The 22,051-nt window shown below is 42.9% G+C and overlaps 1 protein-coding gene across 1 annotated transcript in view; it reads right to left on the bottom strand.

Annotated features, from left to right (window-relative positions):
* Positions 1–22,051, bottom strand: part of dicer1 (dicer 1, ribonuclease type III) — a 114,298-nt gene that overhangs the window by 40,949 nt on the left and 51,298 nt on the right. The window contains exons 8-18 of the mRNA XM_055640240.1: positions 21,849–22,009; positions 20,698–20,869; positions 17,363–17,829; positions 13,443–13,575; positions 11,264–11,506; positions 8,207–8,361; positions 5,442–5,574; positions 4,080–4,155; positions 3,857–3,996; positions 2,444–2,623; positions 767–980 (exon numbers count right to left, since the gene is read on the bottom strand). Coding sequence (XP_055496215.1) covers positions 767–980; positions 2,444–2,623; positions 3,857–3,996; positions 4,080–4,155; positions 5,442–5,574; positions 8,207–8,361; positions 11,264–11,506; positions 13,443–13,575; positions 17,363–17,829; positions 20,698–20,869; positions 21,849–22,009 — 2,074 coding nt within the window. The remainder of the gene's footprint in view (positions 1–766; positions 981–2,443; positions 2,624–3,856; positions 3,997–4,079; positions 4,156–5,441; positions 5,575–8,206; positions 8,362–11,263; positions 11,507–13,442; positions 13,576–17,362; positions 17,830–20,697; positions 20,870–21,848; positions 22,010–22,051) is intronic.

Here is a 22,051-nt window from a genome sequence, read left to right on the forward strand (position 1 = left end):
AGTGAACAGGTGACCAATGGTCAGAGTGGACTCGGTGGGCCGAAGGACCTTTCGCTATCGCTAAACTAAACTCTAATATGAAACTGTGGACATTTAACAAGGATTCAGCTTTAAATGATCAGAGATGAGAGTTATGCATGAAAACAGGGGATAGGGAAAAGCTATGAAGGCAACAAAGCAGGAGATCTTTTTAAATAAATATGTCCTTTACCATGGAGAGTGTATCAGGGAAGCAATCAGGGGTTCTCTATGCTAGCCAGTATTATATTCAGATCACCCAAGCATCCTTTTTGTGGGATATTTAATTTGTTATCCAATTCTCCCACCATCACGGTCAGTAATACATCAACACTCGAGGCAGTACAGTGGTAGAGCTGCTGCCTCACAGCACCAGAGAGCCAGATTGATCCTGATCTCGGGTGCTGACTGTACAGTTTATACTTTCTCCATGACGGCGTCGGCGTTCTCCGGGTGTTCTGGTTTTGTCTCACACTCCAAAGACGTACAGTTGGCTCCTGTAAACTAGTGTAGAATTGAACGAAAGCAAGGGTGATTGTTGGGCGGCATGGACTTGGTGAGGTAAAGGGCCTGTTTCCACACTGTAACTAAACTACCCAATTGTATGCAGAGCTTGAAGAGCAGAAGCAGTAATTGCAAGATACATTGCTACAAATGTTAAATAAGAGGACTATACCCTGAAATATCCCACTTTACCCACCCACCCACCATTACGCTTTATTGAAAGACCAATGGCAACAATGGTTACCTATATCGAGAGGTAGAACACAATAGGCTGCATCAGCTTCTGTAGGCTTGAATTCTAGTGCAGGTTTCTCCAGACGAAGAATGTGAGAGAAGATATACTGGTGTAGCCTAGTGATCAGCTCCAGCTGCTTGGTACTCAATGTGAAGTCCAATTTGCCCAATTCAATAGATATGGTAACCTCACCAGAACGTGTATATACCGGAAAATGTGGAATCTGCCAAATGAAGCATGACATGCAAAAAGATTTCAATAATTATTCTTTCTTTCCGTTTTGAGATTCATTAAAACTGTAGACTTTGCAAACATGATCGGAATTAGTTTAAATAGGCTGGTATTTCCTAGCCTTGTACAAAAAACAGAGCGCTGGAATAACTCAACGGGTCAGGCAGCATCTCTGGAGGACATGGATAGGCAATGTTTCGGGGCAGGTCCATTCATCAGACTGAATTTTCAGCACTTTGTGTGTTTTTAACCAGCATCTGCATTTCCTCGTCTCCAGCCTGGAACAAGGCTGTACAAAACTCAAGGCAAGAGATTTAGAGGGAGTAGAATGGCAATAATGCATGAGACGCTGTGCCATTTCCATCCTCCCCAGGGCACCCTCCTTTGCAAGAAATGGATCTGAAATGCAGGAGATGGCATTGAGGGTTTGGATTTGCTTACTTGTACAATTTTATCTTGCTTCCATCATAAAACATATATGTGGTTCCTATTCCCACACATACTATATGTTATTCCACACAAAGAAAACATTTTAAACTATATTTTACACAAGAGTTATTTTGTCTTTGTTGTTTAATTTAGAGATGTTGCAAAACAATAGCATTATATCTGTTTGAAGTTCCTGATGCAATCCTAAAGTCAATTAGCTTCATCCTCCAATGAAAAATATGTAGTTACACTTTTCCTTCTCTGAAGCTGAAGAAATAATTCAAATTTGCATCTGATAACCAAGCCCTGAACTATGGAATGCTAATACACATAGTTCCATTCAACCAGATTTTAAAATCTGTATTCCTTAACCATGACTGTCATAAACACATTTATGCCAATATAAAAATAGAAAATTTAATATCGGGTCTCAACATTTCTATCATTTGTGGTTAAATCTAAAAGCTTCCAATGAAAGGTCATAGACCTGTCACATTCACCCTTATTGCACTCCCCATTGAGATTAAGCCCCCTGTCCAAGAAAAAAAATCAGTCTATACAGATCCCTCTTTATAACTCAAAATGACATTTGGAAATGTTTAGACTTGGATACATGAAAATAATTGTTCACCCATAAACTCTCCCTACTCTTGCCTCTTTTCTTCTGTCAAGGCGACACAGTGGCGCAGCGGTACAGTTGCTGCCTTACAGCACCAGAGACAAGGGTTTGATAATGACTACGGCTGTCTGTGCGGCATTTGTACGTTCTCACTGTGACTGTGTGTGGTTTTCTCCAGGTGGTCCGGTTTCCTCCCACAGCCCAAAGACAAGCAGGTTAGCAGTTTAATTGGCTTCAAAAAAAAAAGTTAATTGCCCCGTGTGTGGGATAGCGCTCGCATACGGGGTGATCGCTGGTCGCCGTGGCCAGTTTCCACACTATATCTCTGGTCTAAAGAACTGCTCATGGGTTTCCCAACCAGCCGCAACACGCCAAAACCTAAAGTGTAATGAGATGACTAAAAGTACCTGCGGTATTGGTTTGGCAGTCAGAATCCCGAAACATCTGGTTGTATCTTCTGGCGGGTACAGCTTTCTCCTTCTGAAGTTGAGCTCATCAGGTAGAGGAGTGGTCAACACCATGCCAATCACATAAAGGTAGCAAGGTTGATTTGCTTTGGGGTAACTGTTCCTCAGACATTCAGGAATCTAAATGAAGGGATCGGGAGGGATATAGACAAGAGAAAAAACATCTGTAAGAAACAAATGATTTGCAATTGACAGTAACGTTTTTGAGGCAGAGGAAGGGCACTGCATGTAGGTGCTTAAAAGCTCCGAGGGATAATAGGTAGCTAAACACCGAATACCCCGACATGCAAATCTCAAGGGAATCAAGGTTTTTGGAGACAACGTGGAAAATGGCATCGAGGTAGAAGTGAAGCCGTGGTTCATTCCTGCCCATCCCTCTTATACACACACTCATAGAACAGTACAGCACAGGAACATGCCCTTCGGCCCACAATGACTGTGCCAAAGATGGTGCCAAGATAAACTAATCTCCTCTGCCTGCACGTGATGCATTTCCTTTAATCGGCTGCATATCCAGGTGCCTATCTAAAACCCCCGTCTCACTGTACGAGGTAATTCACGAGTTCTCCTGAGTTTTCCCCCGACTCGAACTCGGAGAATGTCCGCAGCGGGTCCGTAGGAGTTTGTGGATGTCTCGTAGCGGCTCGTAATGCTAACGGTAGCTATAAAAAGCAACAATTTTTTTCATCACAGGTATTTCTTTTTACTCGTGGCCATTTTTTGCAGGGATGAAAAAACGTCACGAGTTACCGGATGTCCCGAGTACCTACCGTTAGTATTACGAGCCACTACGAGACATCCACGAACTCCTACGGACCCGCTACGGACATTCTCCGAGTTCGAATCAGGGGAAAACTCGGGAGAACTCATGAATTACCTCGTACAGTGGGACAGGGGCTTAAGAGCCTCTTAAATGCCACTATCATATCTACCTCCTCCATCACCCCGGGCAGTACGTTCCATGAACCCAGCACCCTCTGAGTAAAAATCTTGTCCCACACATCTCCTTTAAACATTGCCATTTTCATTTTAAAGCTATGTCTTCTAATCTTTGACATTTCAGCCCAGGGGAAAAAGTTCTGACTATCTACCCTATATATGGCACTCATCATTTTATAAACATCTATCAGGTCTTCCTCAGATTCCAACGCTTGGAAGTCAATCCAAGTTTTTCCAACCTCTCCTTATAGCTAAAATACTCTCTAATCCAATGTCTGAAAAAGGGACCCGACCTGAAATGCCACTTATTCATGGCCTCCAGTGTTGCTGCCTGACCCGCTGAGTTACTCCAGCACTTTGTGGTTTGCTCAGCATTCTGGTGAGCCTCTTCTTTCCAGAAGTGGATTTACTCACTGCTTTAGGGTAGCATTGTCTCCGTTTTGTGGAACCGGGTCTCCCAGGAATACTGGTTTCTTCTTCGTCGTGCAAATCAAGCTCTTCCTCATACTTCACTGTTTCTTTTCCGACCGGCATCAAGTGATCGTCCAGCTCACCTGCAACAAATGAGAAGCTGTAATACCGCAAGCATTTCTTCCAGGGGATCAAATGCAAGAGAATGAATCTGTTTATCACTTACCTATTTTGTGCAGCCGTTCACAGCAAAGAAGGGCTGCTGCTTTCTCAGCCAATCTCGTACAGGGCATTGGAAGACCCTAGGTTTCAAATAAAAATTAATGAGCTACATCATCTTTAACAGATGTGGTTGCTTGGAAGAGCTACAAGTTGACATCATGTTAGGCAGGCTGACTCTTGCAATTTCAATGCATGGGGAGTTGGGGGGGGGCAAGAGATGTAGTAGGGAAATCAAATAAAATAAATAAACCTAAGTGGCTGTCAAGGCTTAGCTGTAGCACAATCACCTTAGACTTGAGCCAATAATCTAGCTTTTACCATTGGGGGAAATGCTGAACTGTCAGTAAGTGCAACTGTAAACTGAGATACCATTTTTTATTTCTGATGTCATGAAACGTCAGAAAGTGCAGAGAGGAGGTTTCCCGGGCGCTGTTACCAATATTATCTCTCCAATCAACATCATAATTACCTCATCTTACCCGACTGTTGTGTGTGACTTAGCTGTCACTTTTTCTACACTGTAGCAGTGCCTCTACTTAAGGAAGCCCCGAGGTCATAAAAGGCACTTAATAAATCACAGTTCCTTCCAATACAAACAAAATGTAGGAACTATATAAACTATACAATAAGTCAGTATTTGAAAGGGAAAGACAAGCAAGGGCCTGTGTTTCGTCCTTACAGATGCTGGTTGATCTGTGTATTTTCAACACTTTGTGAGGACTGATGGGTTTCAAATTTATTCTTGGAACGTGAGCCACCGTAAAAGTGGCAGAGGGGTAACATCTTGCAGCAATAGTATTGATTATAAAGCTGGAATATACTCCATCACCGATTCAGCTCAGGGCCATTTAGAAAGATGTTTACGCAAAAGAACCAGTTTCTTTTCTAAACATAATTGCTTACTGCACGTTTCATCAACTAAAGGGAGCGCAGCGGTAGTGGCTGCTTTACAGCACCAGGGGTCTGGGTTCCATCCTGACTACGGGTTCTTGTCTTTATGGAGATTGTACATTCTGTATGGGTTTTCTCCTGGATCTCCGGTCTCCTCCCACATTCTAAAAACATATAGTTTGTACGTTAATTGGCTTGGTATCATTGTAAATTGTCCCCACTGTATGCAGGAGAGTGTTAATGTGCGGGATCGCGGGTCAGCACGGACTCAATGGGACAAAGGGCCTGTTTCCGCACTGTACCTGTAAACTAAACTGGTTAGATTTAAAAAAACTGTTGGGATATTTTTTACCGGAATGCAAATCATTAAAATACGCAGGAAGGGGTAATCTACAGTTGAAACTACGAGCTAGCATGACAACCGAAAGGTCCACATTATGCAGTCGAGAATAGAAAACATTTAATGATTACTCACAGTTACTGGGATACGGAGGGGCGAGTTGATTGGAAGGTAGAGAGTTGACTGAAAAGTACCATCTAATAGTTCTTGAGTTTTGCACTTTGGAGCCAGATGTGTGAAGGGATCACTGGGTAATCTGGCACAGTATCTGTAGGGGGAAAAAAAACAAGTGCATTTATAACGCACATTCCTACTAAAATTACACTTCTGGTGCAGCACAGAAATCAAATTAGCATTTATTCAAAAGACCAAATCTGACACATGGGGAAAAAAGTGAAGTTTTAGAACACAAACAGTACAGGAACAGGGCCTTCAGCCCACAATGTCTGGGCCAACCACGAAGCCAAGTTAAACTAATCTCCTCTGCCTACACGTCATCCATATCCCTCTATTCTCTGCAAATCTATGTGCCTATTTAACAGCTTCTTAAATACCACTACCAAATCTTCCTCCACCATCACCCCGAGCAGCACGTTCCAGGCACACGCCACCCTGTGGAAATATGTGTATTTGTATCATGGCACAAATGGGATGAATATATAAAACACACAGCCTTAAAAACAATGGAATGGAAGGAATCATAAAATAATGGAATTGGTTCAATGGTAAGTGTCAAAAAAAATTTTGCAGGCTATTTTATTCAATTTATATTTCACCCCCCCCAACTACGTACCAAATGAACCTTAGAGCAAACAATTGTACACAATAACATAGCATCCCTGGAGTCATACGGCACAGGAACTGTCCCTTCGGCCCAACTTGTCTGCTGAGCAAGTTGCTTAACCCCATGAGTTGGCCCCATGTGCCTGCATCAGGCTGATATCCCTTTAAACTTTCAATTGTCATAATTGTACCACATCTACCACTTCCCCTGGCAGTTCGATCCTTGTAAGCACCATCATCTGCGTGGAAAAGGATGCCCCTCAGCTCCCTTTTAAATATTTTCCATTCTTGCTTTATATCTACGACCTCTGGGTTTTCACTCTATACCCCATGGAAAAGACCATTCACTTTACCTATTCCAAGTGATTTTATGTACCTTTGTTCGCCAGGGAAAAAAAGACCCAACCTACCCAACTTCTCCAGGGAGGAACGGCCTAACCTATCCGATCTCTCCTTATAACTCAAGCCCTAGTTCTAAGCAAAAAATGTTACTCAATGCAATGAGGATACATTATTGATGTATATATAACCAATGCATATTTAATGAATATTAAAGTCTTTGTCTTGCATGCAATCTAACGTTGCATTGCGCGCAACAAAAGCTTTTCATTGTACCTCTGTACAACTAAACTGAAACATTGAAACTTTCAAGTGGGCCTCTGTACATTTTCCACCTTTCTTCCTCCTCTGCTCATGGGAAACCATGGGAAGATTTAACCTGACATGCTTTTATTCAAAATGAAAGCACGTTTTTTTTAAACAAAACCATTGAAATAAAATAGTTGTGTTTAGGAACACTGTCAAATTAAGGGTGAATCTCTGGAGGACTCTATCCAGCCTGAGCATGATATAAAGGGCACAAGGAGCACTATTATTTATTCTTGGTACAAGTGAACACTGTCATAGTTGCAAAGTATTGTTATATCTTTGTCAGAACCACACTGACATGCACATAAGAATATGTGGAACCTGTCCACTTTTATAATGAAAACTGGCTGCAGTTTGCTTGGCCTAGAAATTGTTCAGCACTTTTTAAAAGGACATTGAAGAGTTCTTACATTGCACAGCTTTGGTTATGGGCCTGCTCCCGATGAATGCTCATTGTGCATTTTCCTTTGTGCACTGATGTCTGGAGGCAAAGCAGGCAGGCAATTAGGGGCCTGACTGAAGCATGAAAGGGAGCGGCCAGACCCCTGTCAGTTGTGTTGGGATGCTCAAGTAGCATAGCATTGGAATAGCCCTCCCTATCGCCAGCAATCATCATCTGTGGCATTGATATGGAATATATATCGTCAGTACAAGGGTAATTCGTGACTAAAAGTTCCTGCTCAAATTTCCAGATTGCAGCAATTTGAATTAACAAAGTTGCAATTGCTTTCCACTTCAGAAATGAAAGATCATCCAAGTCGCTAGAGTGAGAAGCTAGAGTGAGAAAGTGTTTCTGAGTTTTGTTGGAATTTAAAAATGTGGTAACTGTGGCACTATAGCACCATCACAGGCATGAAGTAGTAATTACAATGTTAAAAATATGCATACAGGAATTTTGTACAAACTGGGATGAGAATGGCAATGGTCTGGAAATGGCCAGTTCAGCACCGTCCCAAATGTGCTAGATTAGTAGAATTTCCAAATGTCCATTTAGGGCGGCACAGTGGCGCATCTGGTAGAGCTGCGACCTCAATGCGCCACAGGCCGGGGTTTGATCCTGGCCTCAAATGCTGTCTGTGTGAAGTTTGTACGTTCTCCTTGTGACCGTATGGGTTTCCTCCAGGTGCTCCGGTTTCCTCCCACATCCCAAAGACGTACAGGTTTATCGCTTAAGAGGCTTCTGTAAATTGCCCTTTGTGTAGGGAATGGATGAGTAGGTGGGATGACAATGAACTAATTTGAACGGTGGACAGCGTGGACAGGATGGGCTGAAGGGCCTGTTTCCATGCTGTATCTTTGAACTAAAATATAATGCTTGCAAAAGCTGTTTTGGATGCTTGGTTATTAGTTCATTTTAAATACAGGTATGAAAACAGGTAATAAAACATAAGCATACACATCAAGAGATGTTAAATTGCAAGACTTGTGTCAATGAATGCCTGAACACATGGCGTAATGCTCAGTCTCACCTGTTCACATGTCCAATGGCAGTGTTGATAGTGACTCGCGGGCTGCTGTCTTCTGGTCTCAGTACATACGGAGGAAGCAGCTCATCGTCATCAGTTACAGGTTCTACCTCCACTTCAGCGGAATTTACAGACTTTGAACATTTGTTTCGGAGAATCTTAAGAAAGTATCAATAGAAAAATGAACCTTTCAGAAGATACAGAGCAACGTTTTACTGTCACTGTTAAATCATTATATAATTGCCCAAGGCTTATTCTCTCCATCTTTTAGAGTACTCTGATGATTGGCTTCCCATGTCATGGTCATATAGTCATAGAGCACGGAAACAGGCCCTTCCAAACAACTTGTCCATGGCAACCAGAATGCCCCATCCACACTAGTCCCACCTGCCCACGAATGGCCCATATGCCTCTAAATCTTTCCTATCCATGTATCTGCCCATTTGTTTTTTCCTTTAAATGCTTTTATAGTATCTGCCTCAACTACCTTCTCTGGCAGTTTGTTTCATATACCCACCGCCCGGTGTGTGAAAAAGTTGGCCCTTACGCTCTTATTTATACCAAAAGGAATCGAATATAGGAGCAAAGAGGTCCTTCTGCAGTTGTACAGAGCCCGAGTGAGACCACACCTGGAGTATTGTGTGCAGTTTTGGTCCCCTAATTTGAGGAAGAACATTCTTGCTATTGAGGGAGTGCACCATAGGTTAACACGGTTAATTCCCGGGATGGCGGGACTGTCATATGCTGAGAGAATGGAGCAGCTGGGCTTGTACACTCTGGAGTTTAGAAGGATGAGAGGTTATCTCATTGAAACATATAAGATTGTTAAGGGCTTGGACACGCTAGAGGCAGGAAAAATGTTCCCGATGTTGGGGGAGTCCAGAACCAGTGGCCACAGTTTAAGAATAAGGAGTAAGCCATTTAGAACGGAGACGAAGAAACACTTTTTCTCACAGAGAGTGGTGAGTGCGGAATTCTCTGCCTCAGAGGGCGGTGGGGGCAGGTTCTCTGGAGCCTTTCAAGAGAGAGCTAGATAGGGCTCTTATAAATAGCGGAGTCAGGGGATATGGGGAGAAGGCAGGAACGGGGTACTGAATGGGGATGATCAGCCATGATCACATTGAATGGCGGTGCTGGCTCGAGGGGCCGAATGGTCTACTCCTGCACCTATTGTCTATTGTTCCTATTATATCTTGTCCCTCTCATCATAAACCTATGTCCTCAAGTTCTTGATTATCCTTCTCTGGGTAAGTGCTGAAGGGCCCGTTTCCATGCTATATCTCTAAACTGTGGAGGCAGCAAAGGGATGGTTGCTGTTTTGAATCAAGATCCTGCAATTAGGACTGGGATCATAGCTGCAGATTTGACTACACAGGTCACTCGGTGATGAAGAGGAACATGAACCGAGGCTCTTTTAACCACCTGATACCGAGAACATTGGCCATTTGTACACGTTCAGCTGCCAACATGGCTAAAACCAGCTTACTTTGGACTGCTGGAGTAGGAGTTCTCACTTTCCTCTGCAAACCTGTCAGATGAAACTTGTGGGGAAAAAAAAATCTAAAATGCTCGCCCTGACTGTCTCTGCAAATTAGCTGCTTTTAGTGATAAAGAACAAAATAACTGGCCCCAACGTTCGTCGGCTGGGGTGTGCGTGTGGCAGCTCAGCCTAAATTTGCCTCTAGATATTAACTAGGGACATTCGCTGGAAGGGCCATGCGAGCTTCGGCAGAGGTTGTATAAAGAAACAATGAGCACCAATTAACTTGGCTGAAACTTGAAGAGCAATCAATTGTGATGTGATAGCGCAACCCAAAAGTTGTCAGTTCAAATTTAATCATAACAATTGGAATAATGCAAGCGATTTGGCACTTGGTCATCTATCTTAAGAACATATCGTTATCACTAACAATAATTCAAAAGCTATACTATGCTGGACATCTAAAATAAAATAAAAAAATGCTAAAAACAATCTTTTAGTAGCATTTATGTTGAGATCCAGCTTTAGACGACTGATGATGAATAAAAGCAAAAGTAATTTGTTGAAAAGGGCAGCTGTTTCATGCACACCAAAATAGTCACCTGGCCAGGCTGACCCCTGCAACACCAACTGCATCAGTAAAACAGACCTTTAAGGTCAAGTTAAGACAGTACATTTTTACGAACTTTGAAACTTGAAGAATGCAAGATGGTGACAGAAAAGTGCCGAGTCCTGTGTACTGCCTAGTGTCTTGTACCTGGTACTCAAGCATGATTGCGCAAGATTTTTACTGAATTGTATGGAAAAAAGTAATTTCACTGTATCAAGGTACATGCCATTGAACCATTTCCTTCCTTCCCCATTCCACCCTTGTACTTCTAGTCTAACAGATCCTGTCACTAGTGTAATAAATATTGATTTGTCATTACATCCTTCAGCCCAAGAATAAAGTTGCTAAAGGACTCCAAGTGCTGGAGTAACTCAACAGGTCAGGCAGCATCTCTGGAGAATGTGGACAGGTGATGTTTCGGGTAGAGTCCCTTCTTCACACCAAAAACGTCACCTACCCATGTTCTCCAAAGATGTTGGCCTACCTGCTGAGTTACTCCAGCACTTTGTGCCTTTTTGTATATGAAGCAGCATCTGTAGTTCTTTTTTTCTACTAATACAAGTTGCCACATGTGTGTACTTGCAGAGGAGGCATCAAGAACCATTATGTATCAATTAACTTGGCAGGAAGCTAGACCATATTTTTCTTCCCTATCTAGGTTTATTACTGTCACATGTACTGAAGTAAAGTGAAAAGCTTTGTTTTGCATTCTATTCAATCAGATCAGATACATAATAAATACAATCAAGTCAAACTTAAGTACAATAAGTAGAGCAAATGGGAAGATACAGAGTGCAGAATGTACTCTTCATTGTAGAGCACCAGTTCCAGAGACAAAGTCCAATATCTGCAATAGGGTAGAGGCGAATTGGACAGTTTGCAAAATGGTGTGAATTAGTAAAAAGTGATTTATAATCTATTTTTACTGTACGTTAACTTGCACATGAAACAAATAGCCAATGGTTGGTACCTTTTCAATTGCTTTGTAGGTTTTGAGATCCTCTTTGAAGTCTTCAATTTTGTCAGAATCTGACAGCATGATGTAGTTTGAAATGGGAGCTCGCGCTCTGCCTTTAGATTGCACGTAGGAACGATATTCTGTTGGCAAATCAAATCGAACTACCAGATTGCATTTTGGAACATCAACTCCCTCCTCAACAACGCTAGTTGCGATGAGTAAATTGGTTTCGTGCGCTCGGAATTTTCTCAGCACCTGCAACAATGTTTTGGAGGAACAAGAATGACATTAAACTTTGTGGCAGACTTTAAAGGTCAACAATGTGGGAGATCACAATTCCTTCCTTTATATCAGAAAGGTGTATGTGAAACGGTCCACAAAGAAAATTAGTTACAAATGCCTTCCCCCTCCTGTCATAGAATACATTCCAGTTTGGTATTGGTTTATTATTAGAACTTACTGATAAACAAAAAGTCGTCATGTTATTTATTTTATTGATTTAAGGTATTTGACTCTTTTGCCTGTCATCTTAAGTCTATTAAGGTTACCAAATCTGCCACCAAATAATTTCTCCTTATTCACTTATGAATAATGAATAAATTTGCACAACACTTAAATCTCCTGCTTACTTTCGCCGCTCTGCTATCTTTTGCTTTTAAACTATGATGACTAGAAATGAATCTAATATTCCAACAAAAAGTTAAAACTCAATCGGAAAGATGTAAAACTAACAGGGTTGTCGTAAAGGGCGACATCTCCAATTTTGATTTGAACTTGCTCAGTGCAAGAAGCTTAGACGGGACAGAAATGATCCAAGAGGCTTTTGTGAAACAGAATGGGGATAGTCCAACAACAGGGAGGTCCATACCAGGCTTGTACTGGGAAATGAGCCTGGCCATGTGACTGGTGATTCAGTGGGAATTTTGGGGAATGTGATCACACGCTTAAGTTTTAAGATAGCTACGAAAAAGGGTAGGTCTAGACCTTGGGATAAATTTGGGCAGGACAAATTACAATACTGTTAGGTAGGAGCTAGGGAGAGCAAACTGGGAGCAGTTGTTATTGGGTAGGTGCATATTAAACTTGTGGGCAGCAATTAAAAGTGGGCTGCTCAGAGTTCAGAACGAGCATATTCCAAAACTGAGGAGGAACAAGGATGGCAAGGTAAGGGAACCCTGGATGTGAGTGGTTGTATCTGGACTCTGGATGATGCGGACATGGATAAGATTAAGTTTTGGGTTGGGACACTTCTACAGGAAGTTCTAACCTGACCCCAAATCACCCTTTTACTCCAGAAATGCTGCCCACCCGCTGAGTTACTCCAACATTATGTGTCTATCTGCAGTTCCTGCGAGATCTGTACCCACGTTCCTCCCTCCACACCAATTAGATAATTGCGAGTCTTCTATAGTCCAGAGTGCATACAAGTCTTGATAAATTACAATATTCAGTGTGCTGAACTCAGTGATTTGAGACTTATTGTTACTCCAATTGTTACCTGGATTTACGGGAACGACGGTCCAGGCCCACAGCCAGGGCGGAGAAGCAGGGCTAAATCCAGCTCAACTCTGCCTGTCTCGCCGGGTTAACCTACAGCCCTGCCTGGACGTACGGGATACTAGCCCGGGGCCGTGGAGTCAGCGCTGCTTCTCTGCGCTGGCTGTAAGCGTGGGCCGTCGTTCCCGTAATACCAGGCAGGGTTAGTAGGTTAACAGGCAGAGTTGAGCTGGATTTAGCGCTGCTTCTCCGCGCTGGCTGTGGGCCTGGGGGCGCCGCTCCCATCTGACTCCTGACATCTCTGGCCGCCCCCAGAAGGGGTTTGGGGGGGGCACTCGGGAGGGGACTGGGATGGTCCAGTGGCGGTTCGGCAGCGATTGCGACGTCGGAGACCCAGGGTCGATCCTGGCTGTGGATGAGGCGCAGGTCGATGTCCATGCCCCGGCACGGCTGCCGCGAGTGTTTTCCGCTTGTGACCTTTGACCTTGGCATGCACAGACGGAATACCGAACTCACTTGTAGCCTCTAAGAGATTGAATTTCATTATTTCATCCATGAGTTTCCGCTGAATCTACTGACAGGTCTACTCAGTTTATACACTTCTGTATTATTTAGAACCAAGATCTGATTTACAACTCTGAGGTTGTGCCCAGTGGGAAAGACAGCACGTTTTGAGAAAGTTAGATGATCGTACCTCTTCTTGTTTCCTGAATTCAACTTCCATCTGTTTATTACGAGGTTGGTTCTTTCCGATGCCATGACCAGTTATAAAATTACTGCTGACATAAGACAACTCCAGATCCTGTTTACCAGCTTCCTTTATTAATCTGAGGATTAAATAATTAAATTCAGTCAAACTCTTAAAAGTTTTACATGGAAGGGAGGAGAAAGATTACAATGGAAAGAGTTATTTGAAAAACTTTACCATCATCATAACCTGTAAAGCTGCCTGCCGCCCCATCTCCACCCTAGCGGGCACACGATTCTCCCGCCAGTCCCGTTACCATGCTTCTTCCCCTCCTCCATATTCCCAGCTCCCTCCCCTCCCATGCTCAAACCTCATTTCCATTATATTTTCTCATATCCCTCCAGCTTTATATTTCACTCCTCTTCTTTCTGACATATTTGTCTCCTTTTCACATCTGGACTTTTGACACTTCACTCATCTGCCAATAGAAACATAGAAACATAGAAATTAGGTGCAGGAGTAGGCCATTCAGCCCTTCGAGCCTGCACCGCCATTCAATATGATCATGGCTGATCATCCAACTCAGTATCCCGTACCTGCCTTCTCTCCATACCCTCTGATCCCCTTAGCCACAAGGGCCACATCTAACTCCCTCTTAAATATAGCCAATGAACTGGCCTTGACTACCCTCTGCAGCAGAGAGTTCCAGAGATTCACCACTCTCTGTGTGAAAAAAATCAAACCCCTCCTAACTTGTATCCAAATATCACTTGCCAGGCTTTGTGTCACTCCCACTAATCTTTTCCAGCTTTCTCCCACAATCCATCAGTCTAAAGAAGGGTTCTGAACAAAAGTGCTGTCTGCCCATTGCCTGATTCACATAGTTCCTCCAGCAATTTGTTGTTTTGCAAAAAAGCTGAGTTCCTCCAGAGGTTTGTTTTTTTGGTGCATTTAAAAAACACGCAAAGACCACCATTCAATTCCAATACTGAGATAATATAGGAAATATGAACAAAGTCAAGAAGCATTCAAATTTGCAATGTTAGGACGGGACACTATATGATACAATAGCACTTTACTTATCCCAGGAGGGAAATTGATCAGGGAGGGAAACCAACACCAAGACTAACAACCTATTTCCCAGAGTCAAAGTCTTGGATTCCACAGCCTCAACCCAGGTATAAGTGGCCCATAGATAGACACAAATAGCTTGAGTAGCTCAGCGGGTCAGGCAGCATCTCTGGAGAACATGGATAGGTGATGTTTCACGTCAGGACCCTTCTTCAAACTGACTCCAGAAGAGACCTAATATGAAACGTCACCTATCCTTTTTCTCCAGAGATGCTGCCCGGCCTGCTGAGTTATACCAGCACTTTATGTCTATCTTTGGTATAAACCAGCATCTGCAGTTATTTGTTTCTGCACCATGAGTGGCCCATGCTGCTTATAATTGTCCGCAAAATCCTACAAAATGCACATTGTGAAGTCACTGCATATGCTCCGAGGCAAATGAGTACATGTTACATGTGTAGACACATTTATCTTTGGTTGATGTAGAAACATTTGGAAATAATAATCTTAGGACAAAATGTAACAATCGGTTCGACAGGACAACTTAATTCAAGTCGGCAGAGATTTAGTGAAGGCAAATCGTAACAGAATAAGTAAAGTTAATCATCTAATCAAGTGACAGAAGATTGTTGACGTGACTTCCAAAAAGCTGATAAAATTCCAGGTTAATGAGTGAGATTAAGTCACTGGTGATGGAAAAGGTTAAATATTAAATGTTCAAAATTATTAGTAATTGGTAAAGGAAGTTAAGGGGATAAAAATTCAAACAAGACTGACAAAATTATTCTGCAAAACATTAGAGACGTGCGGGTTGATAGGTTAATTCGCTGCTGTAAATTGTTCCTTGTGTGGAGGTAAGTGGTACAATCTGGGGGGTAATTGATACCAATATGGAGAGAATAAAATTGGATTAGGTTAGTGTAATGGGTTGATGGTCAGTGTGGACTCGGTGGACCAAAGAGCCCACTTCCATTCTGCACACCTATCGAAAAACCTTCTATATGGAACTCTGAAATCATTAAATTTGCAGATGACACGACAGTGGCGGGGCTGATCACTGAGGGCGATGAGTCAGCTTACAGGTACAGGAGGTACAGAGGCTAATTGGCTGGTGCTCAGAAAACAACTTGGCACTCAACATCAAAAAACAAGTCTGAAGAAGGGTTTCAGCCCGAAACGTTGCCTATTTCCTTCGCTCCATAGATGCTGCCTCACCCGCTGAGTTTCACTAGCATTTTTGTCTTCCAAAAAAACAAGAATCATCGACTTCAGGAAGAAGCAGGGTGACCATCCCCCACTGCACATAAACGTAGAAAGAGTGGAGAGTCTCCAGTTTCAGGTTCCTGGGCACCCACAGCTCAGAAGATCTCACGTGGTCAACCAACATAAACTCTCTGGTTAACAAGGAACAACAATGGCTTCACTTCCTAAGAACACTTGGGAAAGTCAACTTGCCACAGCTGCGGGTTTCTTTCTACCGCTGCTCCATTGAGAGTGTCCTGACTCATGGTAACCTGGTGTGGTATGGCAACAGTTCTGCAGCTGACAAGAAGGCTCTGCAGAGTCATCAACACAGCCCAGAAGATCACCAACACACATCTGCCTGACCTGGAAGACATCTGTAGCTCCCGTTGCCTGCGGAAGGCATCCTGCATCCTAAAGGACCAATCCCACCCTGCCCATCACTTGTTTGCCCTTCTGCCCTCAGGAAAGGGCTACAGGTCCATCAAAGCGCACACCACAAGACTAACAAACAGTTTCTACCCAAAGGCCATCCCCTCACTGAACTCTGCACTGAAAGCAAACCCCCTCCATAGACAACATTAATACTGCACAATACCTACCTCTGTGCAATACTGATATAATCATTTATAATATTTATTTTTTTATACTATTCTGTACAATATCTTATATTCTGGTAGGGTGCATACATAGGCATATTGTGTATGCGTGTGTGAATCTTATGTGTATATGTCACAGTATGTGCACGTGAGTGTATAAACAATTTTTATTTTAATCACTTTTTTGCTGTTATTTTAATGATATTTTTTATCTTGTACATTTGAGCTTCGCTCAGGCAGTGCGCCTGAATTTTGTTGCATGCACCATTAGAGTAGTAAAGTAAAATGTTACATTTAGGGTGGAGGGTGGAGGATTATTTCAATGAAGGGGCTGAATGGTCTTGCTCATTCATATCTGGCTGGGAAAATCTAATGAAAAGTTTTGTACTGCTGGTCATTTTATTTTTAGTCTAATAAAATCTCAGGGACCTTTCCCAAAGCAATTATTTTTACGGATATGTTTAAGGCAGAGATTGACAGATTCTTGAGTACGGGTGTAAGGGGTTTGGGGGAGAAGGCCGGAGAATGGAATTTACACATGCTCCCTGTAACTGAGTGTTTTCTCTGGGAGCACCAGTTCCACCCCCATCCCAAAAATGTACTAGGTAGTCTGAAGAAGGGTCTCGACCAGAAACATTGCCTATCTATGTTCTCCAGAGATGCTGCCTGACTGGCTGAGTTACTCCAACACTGTGTCTTTGTTTTAAAACCTGCATCTGCAATTCTTTGTTCCTCTCAACCAGTTGGTTAATTGGTTAGTTCGAGTTACCACTAACCTGGTACTTGTCAAAATAACCAAGGGGAGGTTGGTGTGCATGAAAGAGGAGCAGCTTATCAAGGGGTTGAATGGGAAAGATAGATCAGCCATGATCGAATGGCAGAGTACACTTGATGGGCCGATTGGCCTAATTCTGCTCCTATAACCTATGAATTTGTTCTCAGCTCACTCTTGTTATTCATTTCTGGATTCCTTCTGAATACAGTCTTCACTCAAGATTGTCAGCATGCTCTTACCTGTTTAGAACAACTGCCGTGTAGCGTCTCTCCACAAAAATAATCCCACAAAGTATATTAGTGAAAGGAGATGGAAAGTTAGTGTCAGCCTTTTCTTTCTCCTCTATTTCTTCGTCCTCATCTTCAGAGTCACTCCACGACACATAATTGTCCTGGTTCCGATTGTTGTACCACTCAACACTTTCAAACTGCTGCCGCTCAAAAGGTTTGTACTCATGCAAGATTTCCAACAGTTTGCTAACTTTTGGGGTCACGTATTTCAGATCGAGAGTAGCAGGTGAGAAGTGTTCTTCACAGAGTGCATGAATTTTCCTCAGAAGAGTATCTGTAAACAAAAGGAACTTCCTGTTCAACTCCTCCTGCTCATGCTTGATGTATTTCTGGAGCTCCCTCACCATCATCCCAGCTACTTTATCAGCACACCAAGGCCCTAGAACGGTTAGCACAGCACGGCAATCTACCAGTACCTACAGTGAATATAGAAACACAAAGAGTCACTGCATGAACTGACAATTCACAATTCCCTTTACGTAATAAACCATACAAATTAATCCAATATTCATGGTGAACAACAATAATAGCACATGGGTCAATGCTGGATATCTCATTCCAGCCTACCTAGTAGCGTCTCACAGCAATGGGAGATGACTAATTGTTTCAGGAGTTTCTCCCATTTAAAAAAACTGTTTTTGACGCAACATAACCAGTCAGCAAACATCTCACCATGTTGAGTTGCTCTGAAAGGTTACTCATTTTATAGCATGTTGAAATGACTGAACCCATACGTTGGTCTGCAGAAAGGCGACTCAAACTGCTGCTGAAATCTTTATCGACAGCAGACAGATAATGGGAACGGTCTCCTGTTACAACGTGGGTCATGAAGGAACTGCTGCTGGTGATTAGACCAGAAGGCTCGGTGGACTGGGGATATATCCCTTCGGTGAGTGTAGAAGGGTGGGCATCGAGAAGGCATGTGCATAGATTTACAATCTACACAATTCCTTCACTGAAACTCTGAATCAAAGCCCCCTAAAACTATTCACTAAGGGGATATAAAACCAACGCATTAAAGATGTCCGTTCAACACACCCTGTTCAAATTTCTTTGCTGATTTGGTGTATGCACAAATAGGGCAAGGTTGCCGTTTCATTCAAGTCGAGGGTGATTGGGTGACTATCAAATGGTGGTACTAAGGGCCATGGGGAGGAGGGTGATACTAAAATAGCCAATTGTAACCAATATTTAGTTACCACACATTAAAACTAAGAGCTTCCATTTTGTTTCGACCTCAATTGTTCTGGGAGAAAACATTACAATTTATCGTACAATTACTATTGAATTTTTATAATGAATTGGCAAATTTACTTCAATTAATGTCATAAATTTAAATTTGTAATGCAGTTCATCATTTAGTGTAAACAATAAAAAGGCAAAACAGCATAGATACCAGAAATCTGAAAAAAAATGCTGAAACTACTTAACAAGTCATTAATAATTATTTGGAGGTACACAAAAATGCTGGAGAAACTCAGTGGGTGCAGTAGCATCTATGGAGCGAAGGAAATAGGCAACATTTCGGGACGAAACCCTTCTTCAGGCTGATGGGGGGTGGCGGGGAGAAGAAAGGAAAAAGGAGGAGACCCAGGGCTGAGGGATGGGAGGAGACAGCTCGAGGGCTGAGGAAGGGGAGGAGACAGCAAGTGCTAACAAAATTGGGAGAATTCAATGTTCATGCCCGCAGGATGCAGACTCCCCAAGCGGAATATGAGGTGATGCTCCTCCAATTTCCGGTGTTGCTCGCTCTGGCCATAGAGGAGACCCAGGACAGAGAGGTCGGATGGGGAATGGGAGGGGGAGTTGAAGTGCTGAGCCACCCGGAGGTCAGGTTGGTTATTGCGGACCGAGCGGAGGTGTTTGACACCATTCAAGGACCCAAGCAGTCGTTCCAGGTGCGACAGAGGTTCACCTGCATCTCCTCCAACCTCATCTATTGCATCCGCTGCTCTAGATGTCAGCTGATCTACATCGGTGAGCCAAGCAGAGGTTGGGCGATCGTTTCGCCGAACTCCTTCGCTCGGTCCGCAATAACCAACTTGACCTCCGGGTGGCTCAGCACTTCAACTCCCCCTTCCATTCCCCATCCGGCCTCTCTGTCCTGGGTCTCCTCCGTGGCCAGAGTGAGCAACACCGGAAATTGGAGGAACAGCAGCTCATATTCCGCTTGGGGAGTCTGCATCCTGCGGGCATGAACATTGAATTCTCTCAATTTTGTTAGCCCTTGCTGTCTCCTCCCCTTCCTTAGTCCTCAGGCTGTCTCCTCCCATCCCACAGCCCTCGGGCTCCTCCTCCTCCTTTTTCCTTTCTTCTCCCCGCCATCCCCCATCAGTCTGAAGAAGGGTTTCGGCCCGAAACGTTGCCTATTTCCTTCGCTCCATAGATGCTGCTGCACCCACTGAGTTTCTCCAGCATTTTTGTGTACCTTCAATTTTCCAGCATCTGCAGTTCCTTCTTAAACATCAATAATTATTCATCTTTCCACAGTTGGTGCCCAACCTGCTGGGTATTTCCAGTGTTCAATTTATTAAAATCAACTAGTTCCCAGAGGGATCAAAAAATAAAGTTATGAGTATCCAAGAAGATAAAGGATTTTGAAATTTTCCAAAGTTATACGGACAAAACCTTATTGTGGTAATTTCGTAGTACTCTAAACATAAGCTTGGCTGTTAATAAATTAAAAAAATATTGATATAAATGATAAAATATCTGCATCAGGTTAGCTATGGTTAAAATTAAACATGTTTCACATTAATGGATCTCAGAAATGATTTGGATTGTCAACCTGACCTTCCCTGCTACAACGAAAACCAGTGCATCATGAATGTACAAAATGTTATCTTTAGGAAAAAAAAATTGCCTCAGACCCAAACTCATCAACTCAAAGTAATCTTCATTCCACAGGTTACGTAAAGGTTTCCCAAGATATTCCACTCGACTCAATAACTAGCCACGTTAACAGCAATTGCAGGATGCACAAGTGGTAGTTCTCAGAAAACTAATTTAGAAGGCAAAAAAATGACCTTGTTTTCATTAGGTATCCCTGCCTCCAGCATTAAGAAGTTTGATGCTTTTTAAATCCCCCTGAAGTGTCATGCCTCCATCTTCGAATCTAAACAGGACTTTCAGCGGCTGGTGGAAAAGATTTCTCACACACATATCAGGAACCTGCCAGGCTTCACTCAGCAACTTCGCTCAAGTAAATAATGTTTGAAACCTTGTCAAGTGTAACAATTCATAGAAAACCGCAGAACTGGAACACAAAGAGTACAAACGCATACCTGCTTAGGGATTGAAGTTGGGCCTCGATCATCACAGCGTGCAGATACATTATTGAAGTCATTAATAAAATTAAGTGCTTCATCCAATTCTTTTAAAAGTTTTTTATATAATCCACTTTTATCCTCATATGGGCCACAATCGAGCACAACCTCATGAGGCTGAGAAGAATACCTATTAGGTAGGAGAGAGGGAATAAATGAAGCATAAATGAATAAATTAAATTAAGGGATTGAGTACAGTGCATTAAGAATGCAGACAAAGTGAAGACAGGTAGAATCGGCAATAAATGCTGGCCGAGCTGGCAAGACCCTTATTCTGAGAAGTGAATAAATCTGCAAAAATATACAAAAACTGGTTAAATTAGCAACAGAAACAAAGCAAATTGAATATAATGAGGTCAACGGTGAGAACAGAAAAGAAGAATTATTTCAACTGTGAAAGGTTAACGAATGCTGACATTGAGAAAGTTGACTGCTTTCATGCATGAAACATTGAAAGTCAGCAGTAACAATGAAGTGTAGGATTAACATGTCGGGCGGCATCCGTGGAGAGGGAAAGATTAACCTTTCAAGTTGATCGAGTCCAGTGGCTTTCACCTAAAAAGCAGACAGTTCCTCTCCCTCCACAGATGCTGCTCGACCCTCCATGTTCCTCCAGTAGACTTCAGAAACCAGATTATAAAGGACGGCACAATAGCACTGCAGATAGTCTCAGGATCAGTTCTGACATACGGGGAGTTTACACACTCTTCCTGTGACAGAGTTTTCTCTGGGTGCACCTGTTCCAACCCCCATTCCAAAAGCACACTAGGTAGTCTGAACAAGGGTCTCGACCCGAACGTGCCTATGTCCTCCAGAGATGCTGCCTGACCTGCTGAGTTACCCCAACACTTTTGTGTCTTCTTGTTTTAAAACCAACATTTGCAATTCCTTGTTTCTCCTAACTAGTTGGTCAATTGGTTAGTCCGAGTTACCACTAACCAGGTGCATGTCAGGAGAACCAAGGGGAAGTTGACATGCATGAAAAAGGAGCAGCTCATAAAGATGCAAGTTGAGGCAAGGGATTGCTGGGATTGCTCTGAGAGCTGGCCTTCTGTCATTATGAAACTGGAAAACAATGATGAAAATAGTAATGTGTATTTACAACTCACTTGTCCAACACCACCAGGTCAGTGGCAGTCTCTGCACTGCTCCTGAGAATCTTTTCCAGCTTCAGAATCTTCTCCTCCAGTTCAGAAGGGTCACATTTCCCGTTTAAAATGGAGGCAGTTAATCCCAAGATACGAGGGCACGAGGGATTTTGCTCGCACATCTGAGAAGCAGGAAGATAAAGTTAGGATAGTGCTCACACAAA

This window comes from Leucoraja erinacea, chromosome 9 (genome assembly GCF_028641065.1).
Source record: "Leucoraja erinacea ecotype New England chromosome 9, Leri_hhj_1, whole genome shotgun sequence".
Classification (NCBI taxonomy): domain Eukaryota; kingdom Metazoa; phylum Chordata; class Chondrichthyes; order Rajiformes; family Rajidae; genus Leucoraja; species Leucoraja erinaceus.